Below are 20215 nucleotides of genomic sequence, written 5' to 3'. Positions count from 1 at the left end.
AATGTATCCTGGTGCTCCAGCTTTTTTGACAGATGTATCTACGTAGTTGTTATGTGTCATATACTCGTATGACGTCACCCTTTTAGCCATGATAGAGAAAAAAAAGCTTTCCTACATTTAGGAGGGGGATTGTCTAAAACTGACTTGATTTCTTATCCTTTGTTATGAAATATGCATCTGCTTTATGTCAGTATAATGGTATTTCCCCCCTTGCTCCATACTACTTTTAATAACTTCCACAGATATTTTGAAACCGTTTAGCATTTCTTACATGTATATACTTATTAATGGAATTTCTTTTTGTCTTGGTGAAGATGAAGATCTAACTTTGTTCAACTCAGCCACTACTTCTTTCCATGATAGTTCCATGTATTCAACGGTACAACTAGTTCTCTCTATTCACGTTTTCTTTGGCCTTTCCATTGACTCTCATGTCGCTGTGTATCTCTGCTAGATGTTTTCCACTACATTCATCCTTTGACCCAACTATGTTACATCGATTGGTTTGTATGTGTTGGCAACAAGTATTGCTTTTTTTCCCCATTTTCTCTTCTGGCTTTCCTTATTCTTTCTGTCCTTTGCAGATTAATTTTTTATCTCTTAATATTGATTATAGCTCGTTCATTCCTTCTCCTTTCTCACCGTTTGCCTTTTTTGTACGAGCTGCTTTGTAATAGAATTTATTTTCTCACTCTCAGTGTCTGCACTTCTTTCTAACACCGACTAGGTTTATGATGCCCTGAGTGCATTCTCTCCTTTGGTCTTACTATCCGTTCTTGTTCTGTTGACAATGTGTACGTCTACTACAGTTAATATGGTTTCTAATACCTTATCAAGGTTTCCAATCTTTATCAAGGTTTCCAGTCTCTTATCATTTGTTGCCATTGTATATTCTGTTTCTTTTCGTTGAAGGTTCTACAGTTGAACCCTATTGATTTTTATACCCTTGCTGCTCAATGTTGATCTGAGTGGCTTCATTAAGTAAGAGGTCCTCGACACTGGTGTTTATCCTGACTGTAGTCATCCGTCGACTCATCAGTGGTACCTATGTGTTCCCTCAGTTATTTCCCAGATCTACACTTAGTTCATGTCTGTTATATTCTTAAACATTAATAGGCCTACACAGTGTTCCGCGAGACTTCGCGAGATTTCGTTACTGGAGATAAACAAAGACGACGCCATATTACTTGGCATAAGTGATTGTGGTATGTAACGGTATGGCGTTCTCCATTCTCTATTGGTCGAATTATACAGCTGGGACAGCAAAGTTGATGCGTAAATCAGAAACTGCCGTTCAGTCTGAACATGTGTTAAAGTTTGTATATGACAGAGATGCGCAGTTTATTAGAGGAATTGTTCAAGCCTCCATGCGAGACCGGAGCTACCAGGTTACAGTGAGTTTATCCCATTTCTTTTTGATTTTTGAAAGAAGAAATAAGTTTTTTTTTAATCTTTATATGTAAAGCATTAAATAATGCATAATGTACAACACGGTTTGAAGTAAATATGTTTTATCGTGCCTACCTAATAAACCCAGAACAAACTCTTTCCGAATTTCCTAGATTAAAACTGAAAGCGACCATATCTTTCGTATCTATAACTATACTTTTTTCACGACAATTTTCATGTTTATATGTAAACACGTTTTTTTTTACTTTCAGAATTGATAGTGATATAAGTAGAATTCTATGTGGTTATTTTTTATTTCATTAGATAACTCTTGGTTCCAACTACACCGTAGAACAGAGCACATGTGAATGTGTAAATGGGATGGACAAATGTCACCATAAAGCCAGCATTCTTCTCTATGGGTAATTTATATGCAATTTATTATGTTATTTCACTTGTTCTGTTTTGTTTTTAATAGGTGGTACCAAATTTAGAGTTAATCAAAACATGCACACCTATTCAGATTGTGACCTATAAAAACATACTGGTAAGTATATCAGTCCCCGTCAGTGATTAATAGACTGTTTCACTGTAACTGGGGTATTGCTCTTTCGCAGGGCAAAATGATATAATTTGATGAAATATGACGTAAAATTAATTGTTAAATATACGTCATTTGATTATCTGCCAACAAAAACTTCTTCAAACGTCATTATTTTGCCCTGCAAAACAGTAGCACCGCAATTACCGTGAAGGGGCTAATTAAAAAGTGTGGGCTGGTTACTCCTATGTTACATCAGTATTTTTTTTTAAGTGAATTTACAAAATATATATATATGTTACTTAGGGGCCGACAAATCCCACTGCCCAATACTTGGGAATTTTAGGGGTTAAGTCAATTACCAGAGGGAAAGTGACTTTTTAATGAAAAAAATTGATAAGTCTTAGTCTTGCAACTGGACAAAGGGGCTTTTTTTTTATATATAATTTTTCTTCCTACATTTTGAAATTAATAGATTAAGATCTATTTGTCAGCCCCTGGGATCACTATTATATTTATGATATAATATACCTTAGTAAATTTATGGAACACCTTGATACTAAACAGGTACAAAAATCTAAGCAAAACTGATGTACGCCAGAGTTGGATTAAACATCCAAAGAGTGCACCACCTCGACAAACTAAAACTATGGAAGACCTTTTTCCTGCACCAGACAGGTTTATAAATTACAGGTAAGCACTTATTATCATGACTGTTTCATGTATGGTGCAAAATAATTATATATATATATATATTTTAGGAATGACTCTAATTCTTGGCCAAATTATTCGAGTATAACCTGGTTTGGGTCAGTTTATTTAATTATAATTTAATTTTAAAATCATTGAATAACTATGGGTGTAAAACTTCGTTGCTTTTTATTAGTTCAAATTTGCCGCTCAATAATACAACCGTAATAACGGAAGTGATGGGAAGCGAGGGGAGGTAAAAACTGATACAAATGCCTAGCAGCCTTGTTGTTTGTTTACATGTGGTAAGATCGAATTTTTGTTTGAAGTTAAAGGTACATTTATTAAATCTGGATTTTTCCATGAATCCCGAGGACTGGAAATGAGAGGTTTGTATGGATACAGATGATTCAGCTGGTTGTTAGGGGGGGGGGGGTGTCCCCATACCAAACCAGGTTATACAGAAATAATTTGTGTTCCTTTTTGGATATTAACCAATCAGAGGCTAGAATACAAACAAAATTAAATTATATATATATATATATATATATATATATATATATATATATATATATATATATATATATATATATATATATATATATATATATATATATAGGTAACTCTTGATGGCTCGAACTTCGATCTCTCGAAGTTCTTGATCGCTCGAAGTGAGTCTCCGGTCCCGAATTTTTCCACTATATAACTAAGCAAATTTACTCTTGATTTCTCGAACTCTTGATCTCTCGAAACCCTTGATCCCTCGAAGTCAAAATGCAGTCCCGCTATGCATATTCTATTAGAATTTACCCTCGATACCTCGAAGTGGCTATGTGTATACAAGATTATATAATTAGCACCTTTACCTGGACATTTAAATGGCCCCAGGCAGAAGACGCGGGTCTCGAGGAACAGGATGTTTATTCAGGTGACACTTATGCTGCAAGGTGATAATTGATTTATAATGAATCATATTTTGCCTATATGCTATTAAAATAATTATCATCGACTGTCTTACGATAATTTAGAGACGCAGTGTCATTGAAAAGTAGTAATTTATTAAAAGACAAAACACTAATTTAATTTTTATTTCGAGTCAGTGTCAAAGTTAAACGAAATATGAAAAAAGCAGAAACAGCCTCAATGTCAATATGACGACTATTATTGGACAAATACTAACAGAACTTCGTTCAATGATTATGTTTGGAATAGTCAATGCTATGTACGACGCTGTAAAATGTCGTTTTCATGTAACGAATGCGTAGTATGATATCCGTATTACAAAGAATAAATAGATATACATGATATGACGATATACATTTTTGCTTTATTCAGTTTAATGAAATATTCATCTGAATTACGAAAAAATATCGTTGTTTTATAAAAACCACGTGTAAAAGGTTAGCACTGCATGAAAATCATTACATCCGGTAAGACTAATTTTAAAACCTGTCAACAAACCCGGAAAATTCCGGACTCTTGAAAACTCGAACTCTTGATCTCTCGAAGTTTTTCCTCGGTCCCGCGGACTTCGAGGTTTCGAGAGTTACCTGTATATATATATATATATATCAAAAGAGCTGTCTCTCTCAGGGTGATCAATTTAGTGTCCCTTTTTTCTCATAAAAATTCTTTTCAGTATATAATAGAGAGAGAGAGAGAGAGAGAGGTAAACACACAAGTATATTTATATCTGTTATACATTAAATTAAAATATCACCAGGACAATAGATAGACCTGTTGATGGCAATGACAGAGACTTCTTGTACCAAAAGTTGAGACAATCGGGAAGGTTTTCAGGTGGAATATTTAAAATGTGTCAAGTTTTATCTTGTTCTGTTTGTGTTATTTTCATGTGTATATTTATTGCATTACTTTATTTTGTTGGAAGTTCGTTCTGTTCATTACCAAAATGTGTTAAGATATTAACTATTTTACATTCCAGTATAACTTTCATTGCTTGAGTGAAACATAATGGATAATGTTTTCAGTTTTTTTTTTCGTCTTTGTCACCAATTGTCCTAAAATACACCCTTTTCTGTACCAATGTTTTTTGGTGTATTGAATGACAAACATCTTAATTTTAATTTTTCAACAAATGTACCAGAAATTTAAAACCCAGCCATAAAATGAAATTGGTGAATAGACACCTTTTTATGTTTTCAACATTTTACATGTAAAGTTATTTTCATCACTGTGACAATTCTTCACATTGCAAGGAACCTTATGAATAAAATTTATATTTTCATAGCCATGCATTGGATTTTGGCACCAGAGCCACCTGTACCACAGGTATGTGTACCAGTAATTGACGACTTGTTGGCTAATCAAGAGTTCCTGGCTGCAGAGCACCCCATGACCTGGTTGCGACAGAAACTGATTGTGAACGATCAACAAATTCAACAGGTATTGCAAAATGCAGACCAGTACTAAATTTTAAAGTGTGTTTATGTAATATAAAATGTTGTCTCAACTAGTTGAAATGTTTAGTAGTTGTGATAGTATTTTTATACTGACAGATTGCTGCTTTGACTGTTGGGCAAAAAGACAACTGTCTCTGGTCTACAGTTCGTAAAAATCGTTTAACAGCTTCTAACTTTGGATGTGTTCTGGCAGCAGTAAGAAGAAACAGGTACATCAAAATATGTATTTTGTAAATCTTTTATGAGTATTAATGAAATTATGCTTGTTCTTAAATTAAAAAGTAACTGAAATCATTTTCTCCTGCACTTTGTACAGATATCCAGCTTCGCTGTTCAAGCGCCTCTGCCAAGCATACGACCTTTCAAAAAAAGATGCTATAATTTGGGGTGTTTGTAATGAAAGAGTTGCCATAGATAAGTACAGGTCATATGGAGATGCAGTAGTAGAACCAACAGGTAAGATGGAGGAAACTATTTTCACCTGCACTTAAAAATTCTTAGTCATTACTTTCTGTTATACATGTTTGCTATCAAACTGTTATATATTTATTTTTTATTTTCAATAGGCATATGGCTCCACAGTAATGGTGTACTGGGGTGTAGCCCTGATGGGATTGTACGTCGGCCAGCTGCGTTTGGATTCCATCACCAATCTCCACCTCTGATTCACATAATGCAGGCATGCAATATTCGGCCTACGGTACTAGAAGTAAAGTGTCCATATACAGCCAAAGAGAAGACAATTTCTGAAGCAATTGACACCATTGATGATTTTTGCTTAGGTAAGCAACTTTTACATAGTTTTAAAAAAAGATTTTGTATAAAAAAAATTCCCTTATAATTTACTGTTAACTCCATATATGAAAAATGATTGAATGAATCCCTATAACATTTAATCCTCTTGATCTTTTATGCTGAACTGCAGTTTTTGTCAATATATGATGTGTATATTTTCATTTAAAGAATTTCAAGAATTTTGTGGAGAGAGAACGTACAAGTTAAAGGAGACCCATCCGTATTATGATCAAATTCAAGGACAATTATTTATAACTGGGAAACAAGCCTGTGATTTTATGGTTTGGACACCGAAAGATTGTGCCATTGTGAGGATTACCCAGGACCCTGTTTGGCAGACAAACATTTCTGTTCTTACTGACTTTTATTTCCATAGATTTATACCACACTTACAGCAGTAATCCTTCATGTATACATGCTAGTTAGTCATGTATAGCATGCAAGCCATGTTTGAAGAGTAATATTGAATGTCAATATCTGCAAGTTAATCATATTTTAATCTTGAATAAACAATAGCTTTCAAACTTTTTCAGTTATTTTCTGGTACAAAATTCTGAGCAATTTCCTGCAACAAAGGGTCTTGGAAATTTACCAACACACAACATAACTGGAAGATTTTTGTACTTATATATCTGAGCTGGTGTGGGATGTGTCTCAGTATTTCATAATTTTTTATTCTTTCATTAGCACGTTCAACGTGAATTCTAGATCTTGCAATTTTTCTACAGAGCTGGACTTCAGCAGGGGTGTACTGAGACTTTGCTGTCAAAAAGGGTGGTATATTAAGATGCACACCTTGTGGCAAGAGTTTATGTATTGTGAACCCTTTATCTGCAAGAATCATATCACCAGGAGACAGTTGGTGCATAAGTCCACAATGCTCAACAATCGCTACATCTGAAGTACTTCCTGGATACAATTTACTTGCAAAAACTAGTGCACCATTTGGGGCAACACCAGTGACACTTTTAACTGTGTGGGAATTTTTATACCCACTGTAGGTACTAGCTTGTAGCCTCATGTCATTACCAGGAACATCCTGTGTAATTTCAGTGGCATCAAGCACAATGCGACATGCACTGAAATCGCCAAAACTTGTTGGCATTGAGCCTTTGCATTTTTGCAAAGTCGGAATGTTATTTTCTATTAACCCCTCATACAAAACTTCATGCATTGCACAGATCTGTGAAGTTACAATATTGTTCACTGAGGATGCACTTGTGTTGAACCTCTCGGCAAGATCTAAGAGTGGCATGTTCATGGTAAGTTTCATGAGGGTCATAAGCAGTTGATCACTTTGTGATATAAATGAAGGTGTCCATCCATCGATGTACTTGATGGTGAATCTGCACATCATTTCGTCAATAGCTTGAAACATGTCTGGTCTTAGACTTGTATACATCAGCATCTATATAAATAATGATATTCTTAACACTGCATTTGATTTTGACCATTATACAATGGGGAGTAATTGTGAAATGTTGCAAAAAAAATCTCACTCTGGTAATACTTTTACAGTATAACAAACATGTATGTGAAAACAAAAAAATTTAATAAAAATTCAACTCTATGAATAGAATACTGTCCAGCAGTATAACATGATTTTTTTTCTTATTTAGTATATTATTTCAATCATTATTTGATTTCTAGCTGCCCACAGTCCACATCCTTGGTAGATGAAGTATATCTTTGAAACTGTCCAGCAGTCTGTATATCTATGGGACTGTCCAGCAGTCTGTATATTTATAGAACTGTCCAGCAGTCCATCCATTTTCATTTTTAAACACTGAAAATGAAATGATAAACCACAAAGCATCTTGTTCCAAAGAAAATTTGTAGCAAGTATATAAATGCATAAGGAATTAAATTGGTTTTGCTTTGATGGGTTCTTTGAGTCACATTTTGAATGTACTTGTATCATGGGCTTGAAAACTGAGATCTATAATCAACTGCATTTTAAAGGATATATATTCTGTTGGATTTGAAAGTAAAATTCCCTGGGACAATGACAAATAAAAGTACTTGCAGTTGTTTCTAAACATTGAGTGATATTTAGTGTGAAACGTACCTTTCTTTCATCTCCTATTATGTCCTCCAAAGTAAAAGCTCTTTTTGTAGACATTGCCTGAATCTGCCTTGTTAAATCTTTTACTTGCAGTTTCAAATTCTATTGAAGTTAAATCAATTTAGTTTTAGGTGAAAGAATTTTCACAATATGATGATCATAATGTTGTTACACAAAAAACTGGGGAAAAAAAACAAACAAACCAACCTTGTGCTCCTCAGTTAACCGTTGAAATGAAAGCTGGTATGGGTGGTCAGTTACATGTGGAGGAAGCACAGGGACACATGTATCAGAAGAGGTGCTGCTTTCATCTGTGTTCACACACTGCTTCTGACTGTCATATTCTTCCTCAGATTTTACAGTTCTAATAGGAAAAATTATCGCTATCATGTTTACTACAAATATTAAAATTTACTTCCTTTTAAATTTACATTTACTACAAAATTTACCTTGAAATTTTATTTGGGTCTGGAAAATCAAACCCGGAACTCCAGGGAAACTGTGTAGGGCCATTCCCCTTTATGCCGTCTTTGAAATGGCAACTGCAAATCCTGTCCATATTAGGATTCACACATCTATCCTTGCGTCTAGAATTAGGTCAAATTTATACATATAGATGTTGAATACATTATTCACATCAAACAGAAGATTAATCGTTTTACTTTGAACACCCCCCCCCCCCAATACGATTTTGACATACATATTTACATATTTAATGCATCTTACCTGCAGAGTCTCTCCCATCTCCTTGCCAACGCTTGATTCGGTGGGAATCTGAACATTTTACAAGATTTCTGTAACCCTTGGTGGTTACAACCAAAGACGAAACAAATAGTCATCCTAGTAATGTATTTGTTTATCTCCGGAAGCTGTTTACCGGAAGTTACGTTGTGCGAGACTGTGTAGGCCTATTTCACTTGATTTCTGTCGTTGCTCCGGTCTAAGTCTATTGCACTACTCGGGTCGTTACATTTCTATCCTGCTCACTGGGTCTTCCATCTTTTCCCCTCTCGGAAGACCCAGAGGCCATTGCCTGTTCATCTTTGTCAAATTTTTGTCTGGTGCTCCTTTATAGGAACTGTTTGTTGGGTGCCAATCCTTCACACCCTTGTTTCAACTTTCCCTGAATGCCATTCTGTCTCTTCAGATGTCATCAGTTCTTGGTTGTCAGCCAGTCTATGCCAGTAATTACTGGTACATGTAGGTTAAGTTGCTTGCATACATCATGTACGGTTTTGATGAAATAATTCCTATTTTTGTATTTGAATTATAAATTAACTTTACTTTTGATATGATAAACTATAGAAGTAATTTTTGTTTTAAGAAGTTTTGTTAGGAATGGTCTAGGAATACAGTTAAACTGTACCTGAATTATTTATGGTATTTGTGTGTTATTACATAGTATGTAAGAAAAATGATATAAAAACATACCTTTTTTCTTTATGACACCTGTATCAGCCCTTTGGCGTATACTAATCATTACCCACGTTTAGTTACCTTGAAAGTCTCTACGCCGTATCTGCACATATTTCTCGATTTTACGAGGGTTGATCCCAAAGTAATCTCACACCTGCTATAAAATTTTTAATTATCAAATGTCATCAACAAAATTTGACATTCTAGATCCCCTACCAATTTTAATTTTTGCCTGAAAATTTCGATCATATAAAATACTTTTTGAAAAATAAAGATAAACGCAAGTCAGGTTTAGTCTACCGCCGCATGGCAAGAATGTTACCGACGTTATGACGTTATTTTTTGGCACTCATTTTCATTTCATCCATATATCTTTTTAACCTTACGTGCTCCTTTTTGATAATCTGTACTGCCATTTTGCTATAAACCGTCTTCTTATGAGTTGCAATATCAATTTTTCTAAACTTTGTCCAGATTTTATTTCTAAATTCATTTCTCTTTGTGTAAATTTTATGTATAATCAGATTCAAAATGAGTGTCGAAGTGAACCTCACAACGACGTCGTTACATTCTTGCCATGCCGGATGGACGAGACCCAAAGCCGTGTTTGTTTTGATATTTTATAAAGTGTTGCATATATCATGTATATCTGAATGACATTTTAGAGCAAAATTCAAAACTTACAGAAGTATTGGTATGTAAAGTTTTGATGAAAACTTTCGATTATTAAAGATTTTGTAGCAATTGTAACATTACTTTCGGATCAACCCTCGAACTATACAGTAAGTATAAAGTCAGCAGTACAGTAGATTAATTTTATTAAATTTACTATGTGACAATTTCTCCCGTCTAAATAGTTATAGATAGGTTTAAGCTTCTGATTTAAACTTTTACTGTAATATAAATACCAAAATATCTTGAAAAACAAACTCGTGAAACTGGAAAAATCATTCCGTCAGCAGTTCTGAAGTCCTTTCTGTCCAGTATATTTTTATCCTTAGTGTCTTATTAGCAATGGTGTATAAAACTACAAATGCGCATTCAGTCAGAATTGAGTTTTCTGCACAGAATTTTTTTTTTAAATTCACCTTTTAATTGTCTTATTAGTAAATTTAATAATATTTTACATTACAAATCTACAGCTAAATATCAACAGCAATGGTTGAAATTCTGTGTGCACGACTTAACTCAAGTTCTTGATTCTTTTTAGTCTACATAAATTCTATTCTTATTTCCTATATAATTACGATAACACCATTGTTCTTTGGTAAAATGTATATAGAATACATTTTTTGGGGATAAAAGATACATATTACGGTGTTAAGAATATACAGGTATATGAATACCTTTTGTTTACGTACGGGTCAAAAAATATTAATTCGGCAATTTAACGTTTTCTTAAAAGTGTGTTATCATTATACTAGAACATGACTTTCACAAGTTAAATTCACAATTTACGATACAAAAATTCTGGAATGGCAATATTTCCATGTACTATTTGACGGCTGAATATTAAATTCATACTGTTGAAATGTTTAGCATACTAAGAGTTACTGCTCTTTCGTCCATTTAATTGGTAATTTTTTAAAGATACATGTAATTTTGGTAAGTTTTAAGGCACGCATTTTGACGAAAGTGCTCATTATTAAACTTTGAACGAGAAACCAAACAATATGGTTCAACCATATAACACGGAGGAAAAAAGAATGAACACACATTTCAATGTCTGCATCCAGAAAACACACAATTCAATGTTTGCATGCAGTAAAAGAACTTTCTGCTAATTATGAATATATAGAAAAAAAATTAATGATAGTTGCTATAAAAAATTAAAGTGTCAATTTAATTTTGTTCGTTTTGTCGATATTTTTCAAAGATTTAAAATCTGGAGAAAATGTAGAAAAACTTAATAATAGCCGCTATAACAAATTAAAGTGTCAGTTTAATTTTTTTTTTCGTTTTGTCGATTTTTTTAAAATTGAAAATCTGGAAAAAATGTAGAAAAACTTGAAGTGTCAGTTCCATTTTTGTTCGTTTTGTGAATGTTTTTAAGATTGAAAAATAACATACGAAAATTAGATCATTAAACAATTATTTCCCTTGCCTAGCACAGCATTTCAACCAATGAAATAGTTGGAAATTTTCACATCATGCATTTTCTACCAATCACAAAAGAGAGGAAGTGCATAGTCCGAAGACTATTAATTACTTCAACATAGCAGTAATTTTACCGTCTTCCTTGGAAGACGGTATACAGAGTTGAAGTAATTTCCAGTCTTTAGACTATGGACTTCCTCTCTTTTGTGATTGGTAGACAATGCATGATGTGAATATTTTCAATTAATTCATTGGTTGAAATGCTGTGATCTTATTTTCATACACATTAACAATTTTTCAAGATTCTCCATCAACCTTTAAAAAAAAATCGACAAAACGAACAAACCTAACTTGGAAAAAAATGAAACTGACACTTTAATTTTTCATAGCAATTAATAAAAAAGTGTTTCTACATTTTTATGGTAAACAGAAATGTTCTTTTTTGCAAGCAAACAATACAATTTGTGTTTATTCTTTTTTCTGTTTTGCATATTGTAGGGTTAATGTCTATAAAATGAAATCTACTCAGGAATGATAGAGCCTGATATGCGTAAGCCAGTTAACTGTTTAAGGTTGTTGCTAAAGATGGCTAAGGTCGCCCGCGTGGCGCGGTGGTTAGAGCGTTTGCTCTAATGTTGCGATGTAAGGAGTAGATCCTTACGTCGAGGAGTCGAATCCACCGCGGGACGTGGAGGCTGGTCCTTCAGATGAAACAGTATAAACCGAGGTCCAGTGTCGCAGTAGGTGTTGACATGAAAAAGATCCCTCACTCTTCAATGACCCTAAATGCCGAGTATAGGTCAAAATTTGCAGCCCTCCACAGGCAAGTGGTGGCGTCTCCATATGAGTGAAAAATTCTCGATAGGGGCGTTAAACAACAATCAAACAAAAAAATAAAAGATAGCTAAGCTTTTTGAAAAAAAAAAAAACTATACTTATTCTCTAAATAAATAACATGATTTCCAAGGTGACACAGCATAGCTTCATAAAATCTGTGACCTGTTTATGATTAATGCTGCCATCTTGTGGAAAGATAAGCAGAGAATGGTTAATGGCAACACTATATCTTTAAGACCCTGTAACACAGATCACGTAAAGAAAATTCGGATGTTATATCATAGTAACCATGGAGACAACAAAACATGATTTAAAGTTATAATTTCCTGCTACTTTATGAATATAGTTATCAAGTATTAAGTTTAGAAATCAGAAAAAATGTTACATAAATCACCAGAAATTGTATATATATGATAGAACGTAAGCTGAATGTTTTATATTGATGAAGTTCGACAAAGAAAAGAATGTTGTTCTTAAGGTGACCAATAAGACAAAAATGTTCAAATTTTTTTTTTATTTCATAGGAGTATTGAACCTAATATGGTTGCTTTTTTCATCCAGATAGAATTGAAAGATGGTCAGAATTTGGGTATTTATTTAGAGATATCAATATAAAAAGTTTTGGGGATTTATAGGATACGTATTCAAGAAAACTAACCACGTTTAAGATTTTTTTCTTATTTTTTATATAATTTCCATAGCAACGCTCTATTTAAGATTAAGTTTTTGAACTTTTTGAAAAGTATAAACTTTAAAAAATTACCATTGCCTTTAATAATTGCTTTCCAGTTATGTAGAGGGTGCTCTGTAAAAGGGTAGAAACGTATGAAAACAGAATGAATCAGGAATCCCTCAGGTTTTATTGCATAGCGAACAATAAACGAAAACGCGTTTCTTCCTTACAATACTTACAATAGGATCTTTCTTTATCATTTGATTAGATTTCAGCTTATATTAGCTCTTAATTTTTGAATGTATGTGTTATCAAAATAAATGAATAAAATCATTGTTCTCAATGCTTTGTTTTCGTGGTAACACATATAATATTTGTTTTCCCAAATATTTTTATCAACCCAATAAGACATCAAGTTTTAGACATTTGGGAACACACTTTTCTGCATCGATTCTGTTAATAGTGGGAGTCTGAATGTTCAAAATATGAAATGTTCCAAAATTTTGGACAAGCAGCCATGGTAACACATAGCAATTTATTGATACTTGATATGATTTTGTGGAATCAAATACTTTCATTATAGCGAGTTTGATAAACGTGATGACTTTAACTTTTCAATCGTCAACTTCCCTTACTTGTACAGCACTACATCCTTATCACCTGCATATGGGGTGTATATGTATATCTCTCATTTAATTCGATACGCAAGAGCATGCTCTACGTATGAACAATGTCTAAAACGAGGCAAGTTATTGACAAACAAATTGATGAAACAAGAATATCAACAGTCTCGTTAAAAGCCATCATTTCGTAAGTTTTATGGTTGATACAATGCCCTTGTCAGCAAATACAATCTATAATTAATTCATATGCTGAATGAAGTTTTTCATACTTATTGTTAGGCCATTATTTACACACTGAATTGTCGACGGATTTTCCCGTTATTTACCGGTCATGACAAGGAGCACACGGTGGATGTGACCGGTCGGCAGGGAATGCTCACTCCTCCATGGCACCTGATCCCACCTCTGATGTTTTTGGAGGTCCGTGTTTGCTCTGCTCCCGATGATTTGTATTGTTTTAATGGACTTTGAGCTTGAATATTGTTCGTTATCTCCATATTTCATTTAATGAAATTCTGTGTCTTTGCTGCCACGGCTCCCATATAAGAGTAAAAGTAATAACTACAAAGAATGACTTTAACATGAAATTATTGTTTAAGAATCGCTCAGTGATCTACATTTCATTAAATGTCATTTTTGTGTAGAATAGGTAGAAATCCAATATACTTAATTAGTAAAATCATAGTAAAATCATTGAAGCAACAGATCTTTCTTTTACAAACACTTTTTATGTCCCCGTAATCGAAGATTCGGGGGGAACTAGTTTTTGCCCCGTCCGTCCGTCCGTCTGTTTGCTTCTCCGCAAAAACTTTAACATTGCCCATAACTTTTGATTGATTGGAACTATGGTTTTTATATTTTACCTGTGTATTCCTTGTGACAAGATCTTTCTTTGGGTACCATCAGATTTGACTTTGACCTTGGAGTTTGACCCAGTTTTGCAAAATTTTACCCAACTTTAACCTTGATAAAAAACACAACTCGGATAAAAAAATCAGATCCAATGACAAATCACAGGCGATCCTACATGTGCATATAGTAAACATCGCATAGTACATTTATTGTGAAAATTGGGAGAAATATTGTATCAAGCCCCCCCCCCCCCCCCCCCCGAAAAACAACTAACAAACAAAATAAATGTGATGAATCTGTTTAGTGCCCAGGGAGATCTTTTAAAACTGTACACAGGGCACACCCTACTTTTTCTTTCCACAGGGTACGTGGCTTATTTCAGACACCCTCACTTCAAACTCATATTTTATTAATTTATCAGTTATTTATCCAGACATAGTTTGCTTCGAAATAAATACTTGAAATCGATGATTCGGGGGCATATAGTTTTTGCCCTGTCCGTCTAGCTGTCTGTCTGTCTATCTGTTTGTCCGCAAAAACTTTAACCTTGCCCATAACTTTTGATTAGTTGGACCTATGGCTTTCATATTTCACATTTGTATTCTTTGTGACAAGACCTTTCTTTGGGTACCATAAAATTTGACCTTTTGACCTTGGAGTTTGACCCACTTTTGCAATATTTTTTCAGACTTTAAACTTGGCTTTAAACTTGGCCATAACTTTTGAATAGTTGGTGCTAGGGCTTTCAAACTTCACAGGTGTATACCTTGTGACAAGACCTTCCTTCAGATACCAGTAACTTTGACCCTTTTACCTTGACCTTATACCTTGTGACAAGACCTTTCTTTGGATACCTTGAACTTTGACACTTTGTCCTTGACCTTGGAGTTTGACCCTGTTTTGCAAAACTTTAACCTTAGCTATAACTTTTGAACGGCTAGTACTAGGGCTTTCATCCTTCACGTATGTAATCCTTGTGACAAGGTCTTTCTTTTGGATACCAACGACTTTGACCCTTTGACCTTTACCTTGGAGTTTGACTTACTTTTGCAAAACTTTAAACTTGGCCATAACTTTTGAACGGTTGGTGCTAGGGCTTGCATACTTCACACATGTAATTGTTGTCACAAGACCTTTCTTTGGATTTCAACAACTTTGACCCTTTGACTTTGACCTTGGAGTTTGACCCGCTTTTGCAATATTTTTTCAGACTTTAACCTTGGCCATATTTTTTGAATAGCTGGTGCTAGGGCTATCAAACTTCACAGGTGTATACCTTGTGACAAGACCTTCCTTCAGATACTAGCAACTTTGACCCTTTGATCTTGACCTTGGAGTTTGACCTACTTTTGCAAAATTTTAACCTTGGCCATAACTTTTGAACGGTTGGTGCTAGGGCTTTCATTCGTATTTCACATGTGTATTTCTTGTTAGAAGGCCTTTCCTTGGGCACCATTTATTTTAACCATTTGAACTTGATGGTTGACTAACTTTTGAAAAACTTTAACCTTTTCCATATCTATTCAATGGTTGCTGCTAGGGTTTTCATATTTCAAAGGTATATTCCTCGAGACAAGACCTTACTTTGGGTACCAACATATTTGATTTGTATTTGAGAAAGTTTAGCCTTTGATATGAGTTGCCATACGGGGGCATCAGTGTTTCACAAACACACCTTGTTTTTTCTTATAAATCGTTCCAGACGTTCTTCGTGAACCTCTTTATTGTAAACCACCCATTTAACACATTTTTTTGCTAGCAACAGTTACTGTATTAGTTCTTTTTACTGGAATACGCATGCTTTACTTCACGGTAGGGCATTCTGGGAATAATACTAGATAAACTGTCAATTTCGTTTTATCATCTGGAAAAAAAACATATGTGAAGTTTCGTGTTTCACAATCTAAACATAATCTATATATTAGTAATGTGTAATCTAAACATAAATGAACAAAAAGTATCAGTAACTTAGGTCTTATAATATCAAGACTGTAGAGGTAAGTTATTTCTAATATTTATAATAAAAACATAGCTTTTCTTAAATACCTTCTTGGATCTTTCCGGCAAGCTCGGAAAAAAAATCTCGGATATGTTTTCCGAGCTTGCTGGAAAGGCACCAGAAGATGCGAATACTACAAAACAGTACCACAATGGAATATTTCGTTGGTTCTACTGATCTCTTATTTTTTCACCTCAAAATTGAAGTTACAGTAAACTACAGAATGATTAAAGCTAAAGCTAAGTTAATGAGTTAAACCAGTGCCGCTGTGAAGCCCACTGTAGATTCACCATTCTGAATTAAGACCCCCCTCCCCAACAGCACTTCCAGTGCACCACTGTGCCTTCCTATTCATTATTAATCGATCCAGCAACTTAAACTAATGGTTCAGATATCTACCTCTGTGTTTTATAAGGGCCACAGCGCTAGCTCGATTATCTTTTTTAAAAGATAAGCTTGTAAGAGGCTACATCAACTTCCGGTTAGGCTTATAGTTAGGATAAAACCGGAGACTTCCGAGCTTTTCATTCAAACGTCAACTTCCGGTTAGGCTTAATGTATAGGATAAAACCAGAGACTTTGGAGCTTTCCATGCTGAAGTCTATACGAGTTTAATAGAAGTGGGGGTCTCTGAAATTGAGTTAGGTACCTTGTTGAAAGAAAAAGTAGGGGGTGTCCTGTATACAAAACATGTGTCTGTGGTGAAAAAAATGCTTTCTTTATCAATGCGGGAAATAACGGTTGCAACTATTGCAGAACAAAAATCATAATCCATATAAAAAATTTTCTTTTCTTCAATGATTGAAACCATTAATCCTGCATTAACAAACAAAGAAAAACATTTGATTGCTTTTATTTATGTCTGTTTGAATAATTTTACAGTAAAATATTGTATTATTGCTCTGTACGTCATGGTTTGCTTAATTGATGGAAGAGCACACTGCTTAAGAATTTTTTTTATATAGTGATGAAATTTATGGAGATAACGAACAGTATTCAAGCTCAAAAGTCCATTAAACAATACAAAATAGGAGCAGAGCAAACACGGACCTCCAAACATCAGAGGTGGGATCAGGTGCCATGGAGGAGTGAGCATCCCCTGCCGACCGGTCACACCCGCCGTGTGCTCCTTGTCATGATCGGGAAATAACGGAAAAATCCGTCGACAATTCAGTGTGTAAATAAAGGCCTAACAATTAGTATGAAAAACGTCAGTCAGCATTTGACTCAGTGATAAATTGTATTTGCTGACAAGGTCATTGTATCGACCATAGAACTTACGAAATGTTGACTTTAAACGAGACAGCTGATATTCTTGTTTCATCAACTTGTTTGTCAATAATTTACCTCGTTTTAGAAATTGTACATACGTAAAGCATGCTCTTGCGTATCGAATCAACTGAGAGATATATATCCCGTATGCAGGTGATGAAGGCATATTGCTGCATAAGTAAGAGAAGATGACGATTGAAAAGTTAAAGTCATAACGTTTATCATAAAGCTTGGTTGTTAGATTACCATAAACGTCTTTTTCAAGAAAAATATCCAAATATGAAACAGATGTGTCAGACTGTGTGGTATCTTTTATCTCAAGCTCACCAGGATATATCGTATCGATATAAGAATGGAAATAACCATTGTTAAATGACAATACGTCGTCGATATCTCTAAATGTCGAGTTGAAGGCCACAGCAAGTGTTTTCTTCTTTTCACGTACAAGATTTTGGACAAATTTTGCTTCATATAAATACAAAAAAAGGTCTGCTAATAACGGGGCGCAATTGGTACCCATGGGAATTCCAATAGATTGTTGGAAGACCTGGTCTCCAAAAACCACATAGATATTGTCAATCACAAACTCAAGCATCTTCTTAATGTAAACTTCAGAGTACTTTTGTGTACAATCAGAATGGGTGGCTTTGAAAAACCGATTCTAATTAGTTAAGAGTTAATGAAATTAATCCATAAGAAATAAACTGAAGAGAAAATATTGTATTGCGTATTTACTCTCACCCAGCAAATTCAAAACAATTAACGCTTTCAATGAAAAAAATAAACAGGAGGCTGCATAACAAACTTAATACTACAGGTCTCAATCTGACATACGTCATATTCACGAAGGTGTTTCACTTCCCTCGGATGGAATCGACTGTTATCGGCTATGGATCTCTCTTGAGACTTTAGCTTTACTGATTGGAACATTGTCCATAAAAAAAGTGAAACTGGACTTTTAAGTTCAAATCGCAAGTAACGCACGCGTACTTATTCGAAGCAATTTATGTTACATCAAGTAAATGAATGAAGTTTTTGATTAACGTTTCATTACTCTTTTATTTTCCTTATAGCGATAAAAGCTTCGATACTCAAAGCATCCTTATGGAACATGTTGTAACGACAAAAATACATGGCTCTATCGGCTTGTTCACAACAACCTGATTTTTCTACACACCAAGTTTATTCACTAACGGCAACTCTCAAAAGTGCGTGAAACAAAACAGTTGTCTGATAAAAACAAATTAGATTTTGCCACCTTTAGCAGACTGTCAATAAAACGACAGGGTTGGGTATAAGTTTAATCCGTTCATACAGCGAAAATATGGTGACTAATTATCGGCTATCATAACGGGTCATGCTGACGTGTGATATCCCGGATACCAGTATTATGTAACATGAAACAGGGTACATTTTGTAGAATATTTTCGGAAATCTTTACATATATATATATATATATATATATATATATTTGTGTGTGTAGTACTGGATATTCACATAATTGTATGCTTTGTAAGGAGGTGTTCGTCCCCCATAGGATTTCCAGTGATATTAAGATAAGCTTAATTTCACTGGACTCCCCACGGGAAAGGTGATCTACTTTCAGACTTCATTTCTTATTGGGTTTATCCTGTTTGGTAATTTCTTTTTTGGTCTGCTGAATCACTCAGGTGATCTAAATGTATTGGTTTATACATGTACTACCCCTCCGCCCAGCTTTTTAGAGTAGACTGAACCCAGCGCAACCCAAATTTTGTATACTGCATCAAGGGAAAAAAATGAAGCAAATTTATTAACTCAGTGGAACTCCTTTCCCATCCCACGAGGGCTAGGGACAAAACTATATGTGCAATCAATAAAAAAAACTTCACCCATACACATACATGTATACACATGTAGCAGGGATTCCATCGGTATGATTACAATAAGCCATTAAACTCTTAACCAATATTGCGACATCCATAACACCAGGTTTCAAGTTTGGGTCAAAATTGTTGAAATTCATGAGTTTCATAAATCTTTATCTATGATTATGAAGCAGACATACATTAATTTATGCGTATCAAATTTTAAGAAATCTCTTCTTACGAGCATGAAGCAGACATTTTATGAATAACTGAGCTGTATAGTTCTTTAACAAAACTGTAAAATTGTTGAGTTTTAATCCCAAATAGAGAAAAACACGATGCCTGAGAGACAACTAGGACTCTGCACGAGCCTCTTACTTATTCTCTATTTGTCAAAAAATAATTGATCAGGAAATATTTGTAACTGGAAAAGCTCTCTCTCCTTCCAGGAAAAATTTCCAGATCTGCCTCCTCTTGGGTAATTACCCTTACCAAACAGATTTCTTCTTGTCCAGATAATTACAGGGCTTTTTCTTGGATTAAGAACAGCGCTTTTTAAAGTACATGTATTTATTTCCCCCTTTGATTTTGACGTACCATTTCAGTATGATCCAAAGACCAAACAACTCGATCCAGGTAAAAGTACTGAAAGAACCCCCCTGAATTTTCGAGCAATACGTGCATTTAGTGGAAGAT

At 34.4% G+C, this 20215-nt stretch overlaps 4 protein-coding genes across 4 annotated transcripts; 2 read left to right on the top strand and 2 right to left on the bottom strand.

Annotated features, from left to right (window-relative positions):
- Positions 1–1179: 1179 nt before the first annotated feature.
- On the top strand, positions 1180–2658 carry LOC133183044 (uncharacterized). The gene is made up of 3 exons (XM_061317967.1): positions 1180–1394; positions 1714–1811; positions 2498–2658. Exons 1-3 carry the CDS (start codon positions 1218–1220, stop codon positions 2625–2627), a joined length of 405 nt encoding a protein of 134 aa, XP_061173951.1. The 5' UTR covers positions 1180–1217; the 3' UTR covers positions 2628–2658.
- Positions 2659–4354: 1696 nt separating this feature from the next.
- Positions 4355–6321, top strand: LOC133183042 (uncharacterized). The gene is made up of 6 exons (XM_061317966.1): positions 4355–4420; positions 4872–5026; positions 5140–5252; positions 5360–5499; positions 5610–5825; positions 6007–6321. The coding sequence occupies exons 2-6, from the start codon at positions 4874–4876 to the stop codon at positions 6237–6239; spliced, it is 855 nt and encodes a 284-aa protein (XP_061173950.1). The 5' UTR covers positions 4355–4420; positions 4872–4873; the 3' UTR covers positions 6240–6321.
- Positions 6322–6367: 46 nt separating this feature from the next.
- LOC133182840 (uncharacterized) lies at positions 6368–7216 on the bottom strand. The gene has a single exon (XM_061317684.1). The coding sequence runs from the start codon at positions 7214–7216 to the stop codon at positions 6368–6370; it is 849 nt and encodes a 282-aa protein (XP_061173668.1).
- Positions 7217–7430: 214 nt separating this feature from the next.
- On the bottom strand, positions 7431–8748 carry LOC133183055 (uncharacterized). Its single transcript, XM_061317985.1, has 4 exons — positions 8630–8748; positions 8353–8490; positions 8111–8267; positions 7431–8005 (listed from the first exon to the last, which is right to left on the bottom strand). The coding sequence occupies exons 1-4, from the start codon at positions 8740–8742 to the stop codon at positions 7784–7786; spliced, it is 630 nt and encodes a 209-aa protein (XP_061173969.1). The 5' UTR covers positions 8743–8748; the 3' UTR covers positions 7431–7783.
- Positions 8749–20215: the final 11467 nt, after the last annotated feature.

This window comes from Saccostrea echinata, unplaced genomic scaffold (genome assembly GCF_033153115.1).
Source record: "Saccostrea echinata isolate AGI-Se365-2 ecotype Australia unplaced genomic scaffold, CSIRO_AGI_Sech_v1 ptg000009l, whole genome shotgun sequence".
Classification (NCBI taxonomy): Eukaryota; Metazoa; Mollusca; class Bivalvia; order Ostreida; family Ostreidae; genus Saccostrea; species Saccostrea echinata.
The sequence above is the reverse complement of the archived record's forward strand: the minus strand, read 5'-3'. Positions and strand labels throughout refer to the sequence as shown.

Bases quoted from the DNA above. Each gene is read 5' to 3' on its own strand.
- LOC133183044 (XM_061317967.1), top strand. From the start codon at position 1,218: ATGGCGTTCTCCATTCTCTATTGGTCGAATTATACAGCTGGGACAGCA. The intron at 1,395-1,713 runs GTGAGTTTATCC...TTATTTCATTAG, and splicing joins ACCGGAGCTACCAGGTTACA to ATAACTCTTGGTTCCAACTA. The intron at 1,812-2,497 runs GTAATTTATATG...GATACTAAACAG, and splicing joins GCCAGCATTCTTCTCTATGG to GTACAAAAATCTAAGCAAAA.
- LOC133183042 (XM_061317966.1), top strand. From the start codon at position 4,874: ATGCATTGGATTTTGGCACCAGAGCCACCTGTACCACAGGTATGTGTA. The intron at 5,500-5,609 runs GTAAGATGGAGG...TATTTTCAATAG, and splicing joins TGCAGTAGTAGAACCAACAG to GCATATGGCTCCACAGTAAT. The intron at 5,826-6,006 runs GTAAGCAACTTT...TTTCATTTAAAG, and splicing joins CATTGATGATTTTTGCTTAG to AATTTCAAGAATTTTGTGGA.
- LOC133182840 (XM_061317684.1), bottom strand. From the start codon at position 7,216: ATGTTTCAAGCTATTGACGAAATGATGTGCAGATTCACCATCAAGTAC.
- LOC133183055 (XM_061317985.1), bottom strand. From the start codon at position 8,742: ATGACTATTTGTTTCGTCTTTGGTTGTAACCACCAAGGGTTACAGAAA. The intron at 8,491-8,629 runs GTAAGATGCATT...ACCTAATTCTAG, and splicing joins AGATGGGAGAGACTCTGCAG to ACGCAAGGATAGATGTGTGA. The intron at 8,006-8,110 runs GTTGGTTTGTTT...TAACTTCAATAG, and splicing joins GGTTAACTGAGGAGCACAAG to AATTTGAAACTGCAAGTAAA.